Raw genomic sequence first — 19525 nt, 5'->3', positions numbered from 1 at the left:
ACTTGAGACAGAAGGTATATGCAAGAATTAAAATAAGAAGAATCTATTATACTTTAACTAAAGTAAAAAAAAAAATTAGGAGTGCAGCCATGATCTCAGACAAATCTATTATGCTTAAAATTTTAAAAAATCAGAAATGTCTGATCTCAGACAAAAGCAAAATTAAACCCATTTAAAGGAGACAAACTGGGAAACTACATGTTAGTAGAAGGCATCACTCCATGAATGAATATCAATACTGAACAAATATGTGGCAAATGGCATTACATCAAATTCTTCATGGTAAAGTGAAATGAGTTCCAAGAGAAAATAGTTATAAAACTATTAATGGGGAATGGACTTCAATCTATCCCTCTTAAATCTAGATAAATAAAAGTATAAAATAAATAAGAAAGAAGCTAAGGAGATGGATAGAATTTTAGAAAAGTTCAATACAATAGACCTCTGGAGAATATTGATTGGCAGTAGAAAGGAGTATATCTTTTTCTCAGCAGGGCATGGCATGGTACATTCAGAAATATTGACCACATATTAGGGCATAAAAACACCACAAATACAGAAACGTTAAATATAGTTGAGGAAACTGAGACAAACTAGCCCATGGTTCCATAGCTAGTGTCTGAGGCCTGATTTGTACTTCCTGTGCCACCTAGTTGTTTTGAATACCTAGGAACTTTTCCTTTTTTATTCAGGGAATCCTCAGCATTAATATCATGACAAAGCTTTAAAGTTATGAGAGCTGAAGGTAGTCACTTAGAATTCCATCTTAGCTAACCATTTCTCATCACAAGTGCAGCTTGGTGTCTACAGCATAGGAAAAATAAATTTACATCTTTCTTCTCAAGAGGATTCTTGAGTAAGGTTATCCCTTGTGTCCCTATTTTTGGTCTCTTCTGAAGCTTTTTGGCTGTTTGCTGGGAAATGAAGATTTTGTCCCCTGGTTTCAAAGCATACTGACCAAGGATACTTTAAAATTTCACACACTGGAAGAAAACTGAACAAGTCTCTGAGTGGCCGAGATGAGGTCATTGAGTCCAGGGTGGTGTATGGCCTGTGCACTGTACCCCAGCTTCTCACTCAGAGCCTGGTCACTTGTCTAACAACTTTTTTTTAAAAAAGCAAACTTGTCTTTATAAGATCAGACACAGTGTTGTCATGGGACTGTAGATTTAGGACTGGAAGGGTCCTTCTGGTGAAAATACATATTCTTTAACCCAAAGGGCAGTGAAACACTGGGTCTCGTGTGCAAAAATTTTTATAGCAGGTCTTTTTGTGATGGCAAAAAAATTGGAAATTGAGGGATGCCCATCAGTTCAGGAATAACTGAACAAATTGTGGTATAGGAATATAAAGGAATACTGGGCGCTGTAAGAAATGATGAGCATATGGATTTCAGAAAAATAAAGACTTATATGAAATGATGTTGAGAGGAGTGAATAGAACCAGGAGAACATTGTATACAGTAACAGCAACATTGTGCAATGAACAACTATGATGGATTTACCTCTTCTTAGCAAGACAGTGCTCCAAGACACTTCAAAGGACTCATGATGAAAATGCTATCCACATCTCCCCCCCCCCCCAAAAAAAATAATGGAGTCTGAATGCAAAAAAAAAAAATGCTATTTTTTCTTTCTTTCTTTCTTTCTTTTTTTTTCTGTTTTCTTCTTTCACATGTCTATTGTGGAAATAAGTTTACAGGCACAAGTATAACCTTGCTATCTTAAGGAGGAGAAGACAAAAGGATAAAAATTGGAAATCTTATTTTAAAAATGAACTGGAAATTTAACTAAAATAAAATACTATTTCCCTCTTCCTTCCTCGTGACAAGATCCTGAATATACCATCTAGTCATTGGGAAAAAGCCAAACTGGAGTTTGTAGCCATTATTAGGAAGGCATAAGTGTGGATGAAGTGTTTTAGAATGATTCTTATAAAAATAAAAGTGAGTTTTTTGACTTAGAAGTGTTAATTTACTTATGGAGTACCATGTAGTTCATCATCCCTTCCCTCCAATAATCCCACACAAACAAGATATCAGAGTCTTTTCTTCTTGAGAAACTTTTAAGATTTTCTGCTACTTTCCAGAGAGTGAGTTAGCTGTAGAAGGTGGGCTAGGTCGAATGGGTTGGGTTTGATTTCCTTTTTCCCATCATTTTTTTACTTGATCTCCTCTTTCTGCAGTGAGTCTTTTGTACTTGCTCAGTATGCTGGTGGTGCTCTCCTACCCAGAAGAACCGAGCATTGCATTGTTACCTGTCTGCTCTCTCCTTCTTAGACATCTCTGGCTATCAAAATCTGGGTCTTCTGTGTGACAAGAGCAAGACCAGACTACCAGCCAGATTGTAGCTTGTATTTGTTGATATAGGCAGGCAATTTTTTATTTCTGATGTATTTTTTCCTTTCTTCTGTTTTTCTTGGGCCTGTGGGCAAAAGTGGCATTTATATATTATATTTGATATTTATCGATATATATTATATTATATTTGATATTTGGGAATCTGTCTGCCTAGAGAAAGTCAGGAGCTATGTGAGCAAAACTACAAAACACTTTCCACACAAATAAAGTCAGATCTAAACAATTAGAAAAATATTAATTGCTTTTGGATAGGTCAAGCGAATATAATAAAGATGACAATACTCCCTAAACTAATCTATTTATTTAATGAAATATACCAATCAAACTCCCAAGAAACTATTTTACTGACCTAGAAAAACAACAACAAAATTCATCTGATAGAACAAAAGAACAATTCAAGGGAATTAATGAAAAAAAGCAAATGAAGGTGGCCTGGGTGTACCAGATCTAACACTGTATTATAAAGCAGCAGTCACCAAAACCATTTGGTACTGGCTAAGAAATAGAGAAGTTGAGCATTGGAATAGGTTAGGCTCACAGAACAAAATAGTCAATAACTATAGCAATCTAGTGTTTGATAAACCCAAAGACTCCAGCTTTTGGGATAAGAATTCACTATTGGCAAAAACTTCTGAGAAAATTGAAAACTCGTGTGGCAGAAAGTAGGCATAAACCCACACCTAACACCATATACCAAGATAAGGTTGAAATGGGTTCATAATCTAGATTTAAAGCATGATATTATAAACAAATTAGAAAAATATAGGATAGCTTACCTCCCAGATCTGTGGAGGTGGAAGGAATTTGTGACCAAAGAAGAATTAGAGATCATTTTTGATCACAAAATAGATAATTTTGATTATATTAAGTTAAAAGGTTTTTGTACAAACAAAACAAATGCAGGCAAGATTAGAAGGGAAGCAATAAACTGGGGAAACATTTTTACATGTTTCTGATAAAGGCCTTATTTGTAAAATATATAGAGAATTGATTCAAATTCAAACCATTCTCCAATTGACAAATGGTCAAAGGATATGAACAGACAATTTTCAGATGAAAAAATTGAAACTATTTGTAGTCATATGAAAATTTATAGCCACTACTGATCAGAGAAATGCAAATTAAGACAACTCTGAGGTACCACTACATACCTGTTAGATAGGATGACAGGAAAAGATAATGACGAATGATGGAGAGGATGTGGGAGAATTGGGTAACTGATACATTGTTGGTGGAATGGTGAACAAATCCAACCATTCTGGAGAGCAGTTTGGAACTATGCCCAAAGTGTTATCAAACTGTGCACACCCTTTGAAACAGCAGTGTTTCTATTGGGCTTATACCCCAAAGAGATCTTAAAGGAGGGAAAGGGACCTGTATGTGCAAGAATGTTTGTGGCAGCCCTGTTTGTAGTGGCCAGAAACTGGGAACTGAGTGGATGCCCATCAGTTAGAGAATGGCTGAATAAGTTCTACTATATGAATGCTATGGAATATTATTGTTCTGTGATGTAGATGTAGAAATGACCAGCAGGATGATTTCAGAAAGGCCTGGAGAGACTTACATGAACTGATGCTAATTGAAATGAGCAGAACCAGGAGAGCATTATACACAGCAACAACAAGATTATACGATGATCATTCTGAAGCACGGGGCTCTCTTCAATAATGAGATGATTATGACCAGTTCCACTTGTTCAGTGATAAAGAGCGCCATCTACACCCAGAGAGAGACTGTGGGAATTGAGTGTGGACCACAACATAGCATTCTCAAGCTCTCTGATGTTATTGGCTTGCATTATGTTTTCTTTTGCAGTTTTTTTCCTTCCTTCTTGATTTGATTTTTCTTGTGCAGCAAGGTAACTGTATAAATATGTATACATATATTGAATTTAATATATATTTTAACATATTTAATGTATTGGACTACCTGCCATCTAGGGGAGAAGGTAGGGGGAAGGAGGGGAAAATTTGGAACAGAAGGTTTTGCAAGGGTCAATGTTGAAAAATTACATATTGTTTTATAAATAAAACACTTTAATAAATAAAATAAAAGATATAGGTGGCAGTCTAGCTTTGGAGTTGATTTAGGATGTCTTATCTGAATGATCATTGATATAGGTTGTATAAGATTTAGGATCCCTTTTGAGCTTAGCCAATTAAAAAATAACAGCAACAGTTTAAATTGTAGCTTAACCTTTGAGACTTTATCTGTCTATAAAACCTGAAGAATGCAACTCTCCTAGAATTAACATCTAGAAATTAATGGCTCTCTTTTTCTTTTTTTCCCTTAGAAACTGGTTGCTCAAATGAAGCAAGATCCACAGGTAAATATTTACTTTTATTCATTCATTCACTCCTGAAGTTAGAGAATAAAAATGATGATGAAATTCTTTAAGGGAGCTCTTTAGGCATTAAAGAATTGTCTGACCTTTAAAAGCCATTGTCCTAGGCAGAGATCTTCATGCTTTAAGAGGTGAGGGAAGAGCTTCCTCTTGGAGTTATTTTTTCATGTAAATAGCATGTAAATCATTTATTACTTTTTGTCATTACTACTAGAATAATTGCTTTTTAGATCTTGACAAAAATATGAAGCGTTTGCTATCTTAACCTGGGTGATTGTGAGATCTTCTGGAATCTTATAGTTGTTGAAAGTCGCTGTGCATAATTGTTACTCAAAATGTATTTTTTATGTATGTATAATTGTTCAAGATCACTTAACTCCTTAAGATTTCTCTATGTGCAGTCAATATTTTATAAGGTCTTCTCTACACAAACCTGAATAAATTTGATCTCCAAGGGGTATACATATCACCATTTGTATCAGTCTGGAGAGTACTCTATGGATTTCTCCTTGAATTTGGTGGGCATATATTGATTTGACCATTCTAGTTTTTTTCCATTCATTAAAAAGTTATTATCTTGCCATATACACATAAACACACATACAGACATATGTATGTATATATGCACATACACACACACACATATATATACACATATACATATATGTATATAATTTATTGGCTGTTCTGACATCACAGCTTCTATAACTTCTGGGATACATATGTGTGTATGTGTATATATGTATATATATAAACGTCTATATTTTAGTCAAAATTTGCTTTCTAGAAATCAAAGAATTTCCCTCATCTTTGTAAGCAATTCAGAGGAAACCTAGAACCATGGGTGTGCCATGGATAAATTTTCTTGTTTATTAAACATAGCAGGTTTGTACCCTTCTAAAGAAAAAAATCCCTGGAGTTTTAATAATAGCATTTTAGCCCATCTTTTAGTAAGACAGGAAAAGGTTATTTTTACAAACTCAAAGCTCTGTGGCTTCGTTTTCCTTGTGTCTCGGTGTAATCCATTGATTCCGGTAAATGGTACTCATTCCTCTCTGGCTGTCCATTTTTCCAAGATGAGTGTTTCCTTTTTGAACTTGTATATAATGCACATTAAAATGAATCTGAAAGATTGGCATGCTGTGCCTTAGAAGTAGAACCTAAAATAGGAAACACTAAAATATTTGCTTATTTTAAACAGACCTATTCAGTGATTCTTTCTAAGTATTTGTTTCCGTAGCACACCGTGTAATGGCACGGCAAGACAATCTCTCGTCTCAGAGAGGGAAGGCTGAGTTACCTTGCTAGGTCTTCTTCTGAGGGAGACCTGCCTCCCTGGTACCAGATGGGCCCTATCTCATAACCTGTTTTCTTCACAGGCAAGCTCTGGCATGAGATTAGCATGGGGACTTCCTGGGTCAGAAGAGCTGTGTGAGGAGGACATAAAACATGATAGAAATTAGTGGGGGGGAATTAGAAGAGCTTTACAAAAGAATGGTTAAGTAAAAACAATCTCATTGGAGTACATTTAATCTGCTGCCTTTTGCTATTGGCTATTTGTAATGTTAATATTTGTGTTCATTTTCATCTCAGTAAAAGCAAGTAGAATACATTTTAGAGGGGTGTTGATGTACATATATGAATTCCTAGAATTTTCGCAGACGAATTGCCTTTATAGACAATGTCATGATGTGATTGGGCAATTTCATCAGTCATCATAATGAGACCTTTTCCAAATTTAGGCTTTAACTAAATAAAGAATGGGGGGGGGGGGAGAGGGAGGAGAGAGAGAGAGAGAGAGAGAGAGAGAGAGAGTGTGTGTGTGTGAGAGTGTGTGTCTGTGTGAAGGAGAGAGGTGCATACATATATTATCTCATGTTTTTGTTTTGAATAAGATAATTTCTTTAAATGTGTGACCCAAGAATATGATTTGTTGGCAGCAAGGCTCGTTTCAGTGGAAGATGCTGTCAAGCCACTAGTGTGTTATTAACGTTTATTTAGCTGAGCTACCTTTTAATTTGAAACCATTCTAGAAGACGTTGCCCCTCTCCTCAGTAGTGCCTGAAGTCGGCCTGGAGGACTCATGTATCAGGGGATGAGACAGCTGGGTAAAGTTAATGCTAAATGCTTGGAGAGTGGTTCATCCTTTATAATACAATAGATGTCTAAAGTCCTCTTGCTACTATTCTGCCTTAACAAATGAAGTATCTTCCTCACAGATATTTTTTTCTTTCCAATCAGAATGCTGATCTGAAGAAGCAGCTTCATGAACTCCAAGCCAAAATCACAGCTTTGAGTGAGAAACAGGTAGGGGAGAAGGGGGCATATTTTTAACATTGTGTTCTAAAGATACAGTATGTCTACTCCAGGCTTCTAAGAGAACTGCTATTTTTCCTCATGTGTGAAAATAAGTGTGGGCAGTCAGACTCAGTTTTAATTTTGTTTGAGTTCTGTTTATCCATTTTTATTTTTGGTTGGAATCAGACTAGAGTATCCCATGGGTTTGTGTTACTGGCAAATACCTAAAAGCTATATTGCAGGCTTCTGTTAACTATATTAATTAAAGTAGAGTTTACCCATAGTGGAAGGTGTAGAGAATTAACAGGGGCGCGTGATGCAGATTCTGACCACTCTGAAGGTTGGAGCTCAAGTGGGAGGAGGGTGGTTGTAAGTAGCCTTTTCCCATTTTCACTTTTATCCTGTCTGGATAATTCATCTTTAATGGTGATCGACTTCTCTTTTGTGACTGAGGCTCCCTCCCTCCCTCCCTCTCTCTCTCTCTCTCTTTCTCTCTCTCTCTATGTATGTAAGTATGTATGTATGTATATTTATATATGTCTTGTTTGCAGTATTCTGGAGACTGCATTCTCTAGTAGCCTCTGACCAGTTTTTGGTGGCTCTTGCCACCAGGTGGAGTGGTGGTGGCTGATAGACACGATGTCTCAGCAAACTGACAAAAATATTCTGCTTTTTCCTCCTTCTTCCCCGTCCCCTAGTGTTTGTCATGAAGATAAATATATGAATCAGAAAAACACTGGGATGCATATTATTTTAATATCATCTGATACTACATGATTATACTATTTTAGTGAAGATTTTTCACTAGGTAATTCCCAGTCACTGATATAGGAATTTTTAAAAGTGAATTTTGGAGAGTAAAGTATTACCTGAATCATTGCTTTCCTTTTGAACCTTTTTTTTTTTTTTTCCAGTGATGTCAAATTGTGTTCTCCTTTTGTTCAGCTTTTCATGACAGTAAACTCTGAACTTTGCTCAGGTGTAGGCTTTTGTTGTGTTGTCATTTTAACTTGGTGATTCTCCATTAAACGCATAGGGATTAGTTCATATTCCAAGATTGAGTCTTTCCCCAAAGTTACTTTTCTTTCCTTCTCCTTCCCTCTTCCCCATCATATTAGAAGAGGAAAATTACCAAACTAGTCTAGAGGGTGAAGGTCGATAATTTGTAAGGAAAAATATAAACTGAGTTTGCCAGTGTGTGTCTTTTGTAAAGCTGATTCAGCTCTCTGAAGTCATCATGATTGATCTATGTAAGGGAGAGTGTTCTAGCCTTAGATTTTTGTCAGCTTGAGGGCCCTTCTAGCATCAAGGTTAGTTGGACAAGATGCCAGTGCATGAGTCACATTTGCTGAAAAACTCACGTGTTCAGACAGATAGATAGAAGGTGAGAACTGACTGTCAAGGGACATTTTGTATACTTGAACAACTTTAGGAGATTTAATATTAAGAAAATGAAAGCAAAAGATCTGGCTCGCTCCTGTAGTAGTCAGAAATCAAATTTAATCATAGTTGGCTTTTATTCTTTTTGCTCTCTGGGGACACTTATTTAATAGAAATTTGCATCTTTTATGTCTGGTAGTCTATTTCATTAAGTGGCAAACAGTGAGTTGTCACCTTGGTTCACCCAGCTCTTATTAAATGACTACTGTTTGCTAGGCATTGCCCCTGCTCTTAAAGAGCTTACCTTTTATCAAGTCAAAATGACATGTAGGTAAATAAATACAAATTTAGGGAGAGTAAATTTTTGAGAAAAGGGGATCAGGAAAGGTCTCATATAGGAGGTGGCCCTGGAGGGAAGCCTTAAGCGGATGTGGGATTCCTGTGGACAGGAAAGATGGGAGGTAGCTGGGTCACCATTGTGGAAGCCAGAGACAGACTGTTGACTCCGGGAGAAAGCAGGGTGCTGTAGGAGAAGTAATGAAGGCTGGGACGGCCAGTTGGCAGCAGGCGAAAGACTGAAGCTTCCTGGTCAGCTCGGCCCAGGGCCCGCCACATAGCAAGTGCCTCTCGATTGATTAGCGGTCAGACTTAGGCCAGACCGTGATCAGTTTTATCTCTGCATGAAGAAGGATGAGTCAGAGAGAGGGGAGACTGGAAGCAGAGAAACGAATTAGGAGGCAAGGTGAAGGGCAGTAGAGACCTACTCTAGGGTGGAGACCATGTGAGCGGGAAGAAGAGCTGGATGGGAACGAGATTATCGAGGCAGAAATGGAGTGTGAGGAAGAGTGAAGGACTCGTGAAGATGACTTAGGCAGCTGGAAGGATACTTAGGCCCTCATCAGAAAATGGGGAAGTGAGAAGGTTTAGGAAGAAAGGTCAGTGAGTTCTGCTTTGGACCTGAAATGCATGTGGGACAGCCAGGTGAAAATGTTCTTCAGTAAGCAGTTGGTCATATGTGAGTCAGGAAATGGAGAGAGATGAGGGCTGTATATGGGAATTTGGGAGGAATCTACATAGAGATATTTGAACTCATGGGAACTAAAGAGATAAAGTGATGCAAAAAAGAGGATTTTGATCAAATCCAGCAAGCATTTATGAAGTATTCATTCCAAAAGGGTGCCAGGAGAATAGAGACAAAATGAAAGACAGTCCGCAAGGAGCTTACGTCCTTTGGGCCTTCCCATTCAGGTCTCAGCCAACCCAACTTAGTGGACTGTCCCTTTGGAGTGGAAGCTCAGGATTTTAGAAATTGGATCACTTAATATTAACATCTCATTTTCAGGCTAAGATAGAATAACTGAATGAAAGTAATGATAGAATTTGGGATGAAATTTCTGTCTCACTTATAAGTAGGCAGATGAGAGCATATCCAAGCTGAGGCAATGTTGGGGACCCAAGACTTAGATTCAGGTCCTGTCTCTCTGTTATACATAGATAGTTTAACCTGGGGCAGGTTACTTAAGCTTTTTAGGGTTTCAGAAACCTTCTCAAGATCAACTAGCCCAATAATCACTCATCTGTGTTGACAGAGGGAGTTTTGTCACCAGTGAGATATCATAGACTTGGTGTTTAAATATATAGTAAGCATATTGTAAGTTGTCTTCTCAAAGGAATCTTTTTTAACTTAGCCACAAAAGAGATTGTTTTTCGGTAACTCTGGAATAGCTTACATAAGAACATAAAAGAAAAAATTTTTCAATAATATAGAAATGGAAGAAATATTACTTGGCTTTAATTTTGTTTTAATAGATTTTCCTCTTGCTATTTATTGTTTGTAGAGGGTCACAGACAGTGGGGAACTCTGGATGAGGTATAAGACCTTTCAGCCCAGAGGGAACCTGCTGACAGTGCCTGGTTCGACTCCCCATCTCCCCTAAGAGCTCTCAGCCTTCCTGAGAAGTCAGGGGGCGGCGATAACAGGTTATCGCTGTGTAGAGATTGAAGCAGAGTGGTACCAGGTGGCAAACTACGTACCATAGCAAGTTGTTTATGTGGTCCCATGTGTGCAGAATATACTGGTTACATAAGAGTATGGGGGTATAAAAGGGGGGAAGACCTTGTAATAAATGGACTCTGTATTTCCACCATCCTCAGGAAAGCAGGACACAACAATTGTTCTTGTTTTTTGCTTTACTTTCTCTACAGACCTGTTTAATATGTGGCAAAACTTGATGAATTTTTTGAACCTTTTTACCCCATACTTTCCTTTTTCTCCTCTGCGTTATCACTAGTGTATCTTTGTCTTCTCGAGTGTTGTAGATCACTACTAATTTTCCTGCCCTTCTACTTTAGCCCTTCATACATTTTCTTGTTTAAAGACCATATGGAAGAAAAAGAGGAAAACCAGATTCTGCTAAGCACTTAGAAATGCTTTTCCATTCATTCACTTGTGGAAACATTGTCCTAGGGGATCTGCTGCCTGGACAGCTCCTCTCCCTTTAGCTCTAAGTAGCCTGTGGAGCCCCTCATCAGAAAGTTCCAGTGTTTTCCATTACCCAGTTCAGTTCATTCAGTTCAGTTCACATGGATTGAGAGCCTGTTAGGCATCAGGCACCATGTGGGGCACCAGGAATGCAAGAAGCGTCCCTCGTCTCCCAGAGCGAAGTGGGTGCGTCCCCAGTGGGACATGCCATGTGGACGCCAAGGAAATAAGAGGGAGCGGAGCGCTAGCGGAATCAGGAGGCACAAGCCTGGTCTCCTGACAGCTGGGGGCTGGTGGGTGAGTTTCATCTCGGCCGGCGGCAGAGCCCCTCAAGTTGGACAGAGTCTCTCGTTGAGGGACTGCCTTTGGAACACTAGTGGTGCTCTGGTGCTGCCCTCCTTTTTCCTTCTTTTCTCTGGGCACGCAGACTTGTCCCACGGGGAGATCGGGCTTCGGGTCCTGGGGCTGAAGCCTCTGGGGGCTGCAGCAGGCGGTCCCCTGCGGGCAGCTCGGCATAGGCTCCTTGCTGAGAACGAAGCGAGCCTCCCTTTAGAAGCTCTGGGCAGTGCGGAAAGAGAGGAAGTCAGCAGCAGGCAGCCTCAGCTCTTGGGGGACGACCCCTGAATCCAGCGACAGGGCGCTGATGAGGAGACCGGCAGGGGAGGGCCTTGGGCTGATTGACCTTGGGAGACCAGGGTCTCCAGCCTCTGGAGAGGAACAAGGGCGCCTCTTGTGAAGGTTGCGTGGGCAGGAGCCAGTGCCATCTTAGACCTTTTATGGTCTTTTTCTCTGAAAGTTTTTGTGATTCTTAAATATTTCAGATTTTGTGCTGATCAGATCTTTTAGTCTTTCTGTTTCTCCAAAACAGACACATGAAGATTTGGTTATACATGTGACCCTCCACATGACCTGAAAGATTGTTTTTGAGACCCTCAGTGTGGCAATAATTTAAAAACAATTACTTTTTTTACCTTTTTTGAAAAAAATTTTACTGATTAAAATAAATCATTCTTAACTTTCTAGTGATTTCTTTCCCCCAACTGAAGATCCCTTTCTTATAGCAGAGAAGTGTATAGTTCAGCATACAATGCCAAAGTCATATCATTCTATACCTATAATTTGCCATCACTCTGTTGAGAAGCAAGGAAACATATTTTACTGTCAGTAATGGGTTAGTTTCATGATGCTTCACATGGCATAGTATTTGGCAAGGTTTAGAAATGGCACTTTATTTTAAGAAATATTGAGATTTGAGAATGCATTAAGGAAATATAACAAAAGTTTTGGAAATCTAAATGCAATTCTTATGAAATTGTCATTTATGAAAAATCAATCAGTAGATGTGTGTTGGTGGTTTAGAGTTTCATCTGAAAGTGTTTATTACTAAGTGCTTACAGTATGCCAGGCAATATGTTAAACACTGGAAATATAAAAAGCAAAAAAGAAAAAGAAACATTCCCTTACCCACAAAATTAGGGGCAGCTAGGTGGTGCAGTGGATAGAGCACTAGCCCTGAAGTCAAGAGGATCTGATTGCAAATCTGGCCTCAGACACTTAACACTTCCTAGCTGTGTGACCCTGGGCAAGTTACTTAACCCCAATTGCTTCAGAAAAAAAATTATATATATATATATATATGTAGCTAGGTATATATGAGAACCTGGTAGGTTCAAATATGAGTGCAAATCTGAATTCAGACACTAACAATTCCTAGCTGCGTGACCTTGGGCAAGTCACTTAACCCCAATTGCCTCAGCAAAATATATGTATGTATGTATGTATGTATATACACAAATTATTTCCCAATTTATTTTGTTGAGAAGACTGGTATCTGAGAAAATGAAGAAAAGCCCCATGTGGACTGCGATTTTTAAGTTGGGCTTTAAAGGGATCTTGGGGAGTCTAGTACAGAGGATAAGAGGGAATGACCTATAGGCATGGGGCAAATGGCTGGTTGAGTATTGAGTTTGAGGGACAGCAAGAAAGCCAGATTGGTTAGGGTATGCATTAAAGGGACTAATGCATGAGGCTAACAAGGTAGTTTGGAGCCAGATAGATGATGAAGGTTTTTCCATGCCAGATGTATTTATTTTTTAACCTATAGGTAATAGTAGGAAACCACTGGCATTTATTGAGCACGGCAGTGACATGGTCAGAGTTCTGCTTTAGAAAAACCACTTTGGCAGCTATGTGGAGGAAATTTGATGTAAGAGGATGAACTGGAAGGCTCTTACAAGAGTCTGAATTCAGGTGATGGCTGTGTGAGTAGAGAAAAAGGTCAAAGCAAAGTTTAACTTTGTTGAAAAAAGGAACTTTGAATAACTTTATTTTCTCCCTTATCCCAACTCACAGAATAGATAGAAAGCTGTTGTTAGATCCTGAATTATTACATTATTAAACCAGAGTTTAATGCAAAATTCAATATTAACCTTGATCTCTTGAGGGCAAGATGCCACTTGTAGATTTCCTTATTATTGTTAATAAATATTTATCAGTTACCCTCAATTTGTTGATTCTATTTAATACTGAAAATAACATGCATAATTATCAAACTAAAAAGTCTGTGTTCACAGTGATGAACCCTGTCCTCAAGAAACTTTTCTTTTAAAGGTTGTGGTAGTTTCCCACAAACACTAAAAGGTTTTGGTCATAAATGAATGAAAAACACATTTTCCTTTTCCCTTTCCACCCCTCCCTCTTCCAGCCTTAGTTCTTCTATGTGCATGTTTGGCTGGAAAGGATTCCAGTAGGCTGTAGAGGATCAATTATATATTTGTATACAAAGGATATGAGTGAAAGAGGGATGGGAAAATAAGAGAAAAAATATTTCCTTATAGAAGATTTTAAATAGAAGAGCCTTGGTCTAGGTCTACAAGAAGTATATCGATGGGAGTAAGAGGTAACATTGATTTTTACAGGTTGAACAGAAGATTCTGACTCACTCTGGTCCTGAGCAGTCACTTGACTTTTTTGTCTGCCTCTCTGAATGTGGGAAGAGGATGGATACCTCATAGGAGTACCTGACTATTCACATTTGTACTCTAGTTTGTACAAATGTGTTTTTATAGTCATTTATTCCACAGTGTGTTTCTTTGAAAACTGATTAATTCGTTTTTGACATTTCTTTGGGGGCATATTTTTCTTGGAATTACTCATTTGTACACAAGTACCATGCTCCTCTACTGTATATTTGAATAGATGCTACAAAGAACTGGCTTTGGAAATTTGGTTTTCCACCCACCACTCCTTTTTTTCATTTTAGAAAGCTAGAGCAGTTTGCAGACCTTACTGTTGGGTCCCAATTTGTTTTTTAGAATGAGTAAGCTCAGTGATAATTCTCATGTACATTATATTCCACATCCCTTAGAAATGACCTTGCCCAACCTTTCTAGAATGTCTATCCAATACAGGGAGACACGAGTTGCCCTACATGTAAAGGGTTAATCATTCCTGATTATGGCAAGTAGTTGCCATTCACGTATGTTGAGTTAGATAGTAAAATAGCTTCGTGTTCTTTTCAGAAAAGCAGCTACTGAATCAATGTTATAAAAAGATAAAAGCATCACTAAAACATTTTTTAAAGATTAAAGTACATTTTAAAAAAAACTATTGTTTTTTGGGCCTGAGTAGTCCGTATGTGTCGAAAACAATTTTTCTATGGAAAGAAGTATGGCTTATTGGCTTGGAAAATGCTCTGAGAGTCAGTTGATTTGGCTCTGTTTCTGTTTCTTCTTTAGTTTATGCTGAGGGGTCCTGTGTTAGTCATTTCATTTTTCCTCTATCTATAAACTGTTGATAATGTCTCCCATAGGAGTTAATGAACACACATGGATTTTTGGAGGTAGTGCTACATTAATAGCAGTTGATGGTTGTGTAGCGAGAGTAATTTTTCATTTTAGTTAACACCTTCATCTTGTGTTTGGATAACGCCACTTTTCCAAGGACATAGAGCATTTCCCATTTAACTTGAATACATGGTTGTAAGTAGCTGGTATGTTACATATTGTCCTGGATCTCCAGATTGGACAACCACAATCTAGAGTGATTAACTATCTTATGTGAGATCATATCACTGGCCACTTGCAAATTTGGATTCCCATATTCCCACTTCAGTTTTATTTACTAAACAGTACATTCTTATTACTCTGTGGACTCTTATTTCACCGAATATCTTCTGAGATAGGACATTAGGCACAATAATTACACTGCCTTTAGGCCTCATTGCCTTGGAGTCAAGCAAGTAAATTAGCTCCTATAATGGAATATTGGTCACCTGATCCCTGAATATCTGCAGCCTGAGATACCATTTCTAACCTTCATTCATAACCAAAGCGGGGACGCTGGTCAGTCTGTTTGTTGGCTGAGAGGGTGACTCTGCTGTGGCTCCTAGGATTCGGTGGGCTTGACCGCATCCCTCAGCAGCCAGGTGAGGCGCAAAGTGGGAGGTGTCTCCTGTGGCGGCCAGGAGTCGCTCCTCGGGTCTCTCGTCTTCCCCGTACCAAGGTACACGTGCCACCAGCTCTCTTCTCTCCTTTGTACCAAGGCCAGCGCGCTTCTCCTGGAGGAGGTCCAGTTGGCTCAAACTCAGCCCAGATGAAACATTGATAGGAAGAATGGCGGACTTTGAAGTCTTGGCCAAGAACATGAAGACACCGAAGGCCAGAGGGGCTGTTCCTCTCTGCAGTCAGAACAGTTCTTGGTGTCCTGATCTTCTCCAGTGGGCCCTGCCAGAAGGCAGGCCTGGCTTCAGACTGGAAGAGTGGATCATTCCCCCGGGAGTGGGAAGTGTTGGGAGCGCGGTGGGGACGTCCCCATCGTGCTTCCACCAACCGTGACCTCCGCCCTCTACTTCCTGAGCTGAAGAGGCCTCCGAAGCGCCTGTCCGCAGCCTCCATTCCCTTTCCTGGAAAATAGAGTGACCTTTTCGCCAAAGTTTGTCGAAGACCTTTGGCTGCTCCGTGTAATTCCCCAAGTGTTTATCAAGTAGCAAGGCACCACAGGGCCTTGTTTTCCTTATCTGTAAAATATGTTGTTTTTTTAATTCTAAATCCTTCAAACCAGTTCTGTTTGCGTTGGAACCCAGCTTCCTGTCCTGTTCCTCTTCTTGTCCCTGACTTGTGTGTTCTTTGCTGGTTTAATTCGGTTGTTTTAAGCTAAGACATCTGGTCAAAGGCCTGGATTGAGAGGAGTTTTTGTTTTTTAAATTGTGCTGAGATAACAGGTTTTGAAAATATCATAGATTTTCATTCAACAGTTGTTAGCAGGAAAAATATCCATCAAACAAGAAATACCTACTGTGTGCCAGGTACTGTGCTTAGATACTGGGGGTGCAAATGTTCTTTTTGGTTCAGGAAGATCACAAACACATATATAAGCTCTGTGTATGGGTGTTCACATATATGTATATGTACACACACATATATACACATACGTGTGTGTTTGTGTGTGTAATAGATGAATAAAAATTACGAGTAAGAGGGAAGGGCACCAGCAGTTAAGAGATAAGGAAAGAGCTCATGTAGAAGGGGGCTGGAGCTGAACTGAGAATGAAGAGAAAAATCCTGTCAGGTGGGAGCAAAGACGAAATCTGTTGCAGGTGTGGGGAGAAAGGAGAGAGAGAGCCGGAGGTGAGCAGGAAGCAGAGGGGAGGCTGGTTTGGCTGGATTGCAGAAGGCAGGAGGGGACTGATGGGACCAGCTGGTGAAGGCCTTTATATGGGGCCCTAGAGGCGGGGGAGAGCCCCTGCAGCTGACTGAGTGGGGGATGGAGGGATTGGAGCTCGTGGTGAGGGAGTTTGCAGTCAGATAAAGGAGTTTTTTATTTAGAAGAGATAGTGCTTACAGGTAATGATAAGATGCAAGTGTGATCATCCTTTGTGTGGAGGAGGCACAGTGAAGATGGATGTCATGGGACTTGAGGAGACTGAGAAACTGAGAGTTTAACGAGTTTGAAGAAGCCCTGACATGAGTTACAGTTTCCTTGTAAAAAAAAAAAGGGGGGGGGACAGGAGTTGGGAAGCAGAGGAAAGTCGTGATCTGAATGCTGGACTCTTAGAGGGAGAAGGTCTTGGGGCTGGTGCACAGCAGCCACCATGATGTAAATAGGGTGGGCCAGTTTGATGGGGTGAGTCTCCAAGGAGTGAGAGCTGCAGAGTGAAGCTGGCAGCAGGAGAATGTGGAGGTCGTGATGGGGAAGAAGTCCCCTTTTGGAGCCAGCATGCCCGCAGGGTTCGGCAAGTGTACAGCAAGCAGAGAAGAGGGTGGCTGGAGATTCAGACCCCTGAATGGCCAGTCCTGTGGCCTTTTTCCATGTTCATTCTTCTTCACCTTGGCAGAATTTGGCATTGCTCTTGGACTCTCCTTTTGGGTTTTCTCATACTTCTGTCTGACTGCTCTTTGCTGGGTCTTCCTCCTGGCCACTAACCAGGGGTGACCTCAGTGCTCTTCTTGGGCTCTCTGTTGTTTCTGCTCTCTACGTTCTCACTTGATGATATCTTCAGCTCCTGAGGTCCATTTACTGTATCTGGGTACAGTCTCCAGTCTCACAATACCAACTGCCTTTTGGAGATCTCAAACTGAATGTCCCGTGGCCATCTCAAATGCACAGACCTCCCCAGCTTCCCAGGGTGCCAGCTGTCTTTCCCCTTGTCAAGACTCCAAATCCAGATGTCCTCCTGAGCTCCATACCTTCACTTGGTCCACACTTCCAATAAGATGCCAGATCTGATTTGAACTTTCATCTCATCTAGTCTGTCCATCCCCTTCCTTCCACTCTCGGCCACCATTGTAGTTTCATCCCTTACCCATCACTTTTCACCTGACTGCGGCAGTAACCTTCCAACCAGTCTGTACACCTTAATGCTTAGTGCATTCTTTATTTGTCTGTCTGCCTATCTATTATTTTTTCCAAGTACACATAAAAACAACATTTGTTTTCTGATTATACATGTACATTCTTTTTTGTTGTTGTACATTCTTTTTTTTTGTTGTTGAAATTTTGAATCTTGTTGGGAGAGAAAAGTCAGAACAAAAGGGAAAAACAGGCAGAAAAAAACCCATGAACCTAGTGTGTGTTCATTTACATCCAATCTCCAGCATTCTCTTTGTGGATGTGGATGGCGTTTTCCATCCAAAGTTTGTTGGGATTGCCTCGGATCACTGAAGCGCTGCCCAAGTTGGTCGTCGCACAATCCTGCTGTTACAGTGTCCAGTGTTTTCCTGGCTCTGCACATCCCTGCCTCGTACGCGCCCCTGCCAGAGCGCTGTGCCCGGGGCTGCCTCTCGAGGAGCCTGTTTGGCACTGGAAGGCCTGGCCCCTCCTTGGGCTCTATTCCTCTCCCAGCGCTCTGCGGGTCCCAGGGTTTCAGTCACAGTTCTACTACTTATGAGCTGGTGGCCAAGTCACTTCCGTAGGACTGAGTCTCCTTCATAAAGAGCTCATTCTGGCTCACACTTGTTGTGTCCCAGGAATAGCAGAGAAGGACAGTTGGGAAAGTAACTGTCCAATTATCAGCATATTTGAGTTTGAGTTAGGATTTCTTGTATTTGGTTTCTCTGTGCTTAGGTCCACAGGCGCTATTATCATGAGCAGTAGTAATACTAGTACTTCTAAGTATTCTATAGCTCTGCGGCAGAGTTATTTTGTCTCCTTATCTCCTTCATGCGTGGAGTGTTTAAGGAAACCAGAATCTGCCGCACGTAGCAGGTACTTTAATGCAGCAAATGTTGGTTTGCAGGCCATGTGCTAAGCAGGCTCTGCAAAGATTGTGAAGAAAAAGGCACAGGCCCTGAACTTAAGAGGCTAATGCTCTTGTATAATATATATAAGCTTATATATACAATGCTCATATGCTAATGACCTAGCAGAGGGAGAAAAGACCAGACACAGAAGTTCAGGCCTTGCTATGTGGGCTCAAAGGAAGGAGCAGTTAGGGAATCGGGGGAGGGTTCCCAGAGATGACCCGAAAGGCTCATAGGAACTGGGACAATCGGAGCAGGCCCAGGGATCGGTAGGAGCCAAGGTTCCCAAGTGGAAGCTCTCTGGAGGAACAAGTGGCCTAGCTTTGCAGGAGTGAAGGAGAAGAGGGAGGTGTGGGAAAGGAGACTGGAAAGAGAGGGCGGGGCCAGTTGTAGAGAGCCTTGAATATCAGGAGACAAAGTTTTGATGAGTGAAGTCCATCACTATGAAAGAGCGCCAGAAAATTTGGGGCCAGGACATGATGTCCCAGACGTTTCTTTCTGTAGAAAAACCAGAATCTACCAGAACGTAGCAAGATTCATTCGGTGAAAAAATATTTTGACATGGTGACATCATAATCAGAGTTGTGCTTTAGGAAGATAAATCTGACCGCAGTGCATGGGTTAGATATGGAGCAGAAGGATGTGGCAAGGCTGAGGATGTCTGTAGGAGACGGCCACCGTGGTACAGGGCAGAGGAAGCGAGCCCTCGGTGAGAGTGCTGGGACTGGCAACAGAGAGGGGACGTCGGGGCTCCGGAATATGGAGACCAGCTGGAGAAGCATGCTCCTGACGTGAGCCAGGCGGGAACCGAAGGGGTTTGGAGGAAGAAGATGACAAGGGCATATTTATATAAAGACATTGGGTCTGAGAGGTCTCAAAGAATTAGGGGCTGCAGAGAAGCAGATTTGGGCTGGACCCAAGAG

At 40.5% G+C, this 19525-nt stretch overlaps 1 protein-coding gene across 8 annotated transcripts in view; it reads left to right on the top strand.

Annotated features, from left to right (window-relative positions):
• The window catches only part of PHF21A (PHD finger protein 21A), a 196516-nt gene that overhangs the window by 45457 nt on the left and 131534 nt on the right, over positions 1–19525 (top strand). For all 8 annotated transcript variants that reach the window (XM_051964581.1, XM_051964587.1, XM_051964586.1 and 5 more), the window contains 2 exons: positions 4653–4685; positions 6945–7010. In XM_051964581.1, the coding sequence (XP_051820541.1) occupies positions 4653–4685; positions 6945–7010 (99 nt within the window). The remainder of the gene's footprint in view (positions 1–4652; positions 4686–6944; positions 7011–19525) is intronic.

The sequence above is a fragment of the Antechinus flavipes genome, chromosome 6 (assembly GCF_016432865.1).
Source record: "Antechinus flavipes isolate AdamAnt ecotype Samford, QLD, Australia chromosome 6, AdamAnt_v2, whole genome shotgun sequence".
Lineage (NCBI taxonomy): Eukaryota > Metazoa > Chordata > Mammalia > Dasyuromorphia > Dasyuridae > Antechinus > Antechinus flavipes.
Note: the sequence above shows the minus strand (reverse complement) of the source record. Positions and strands in the feature narration are given on the sequence as shown.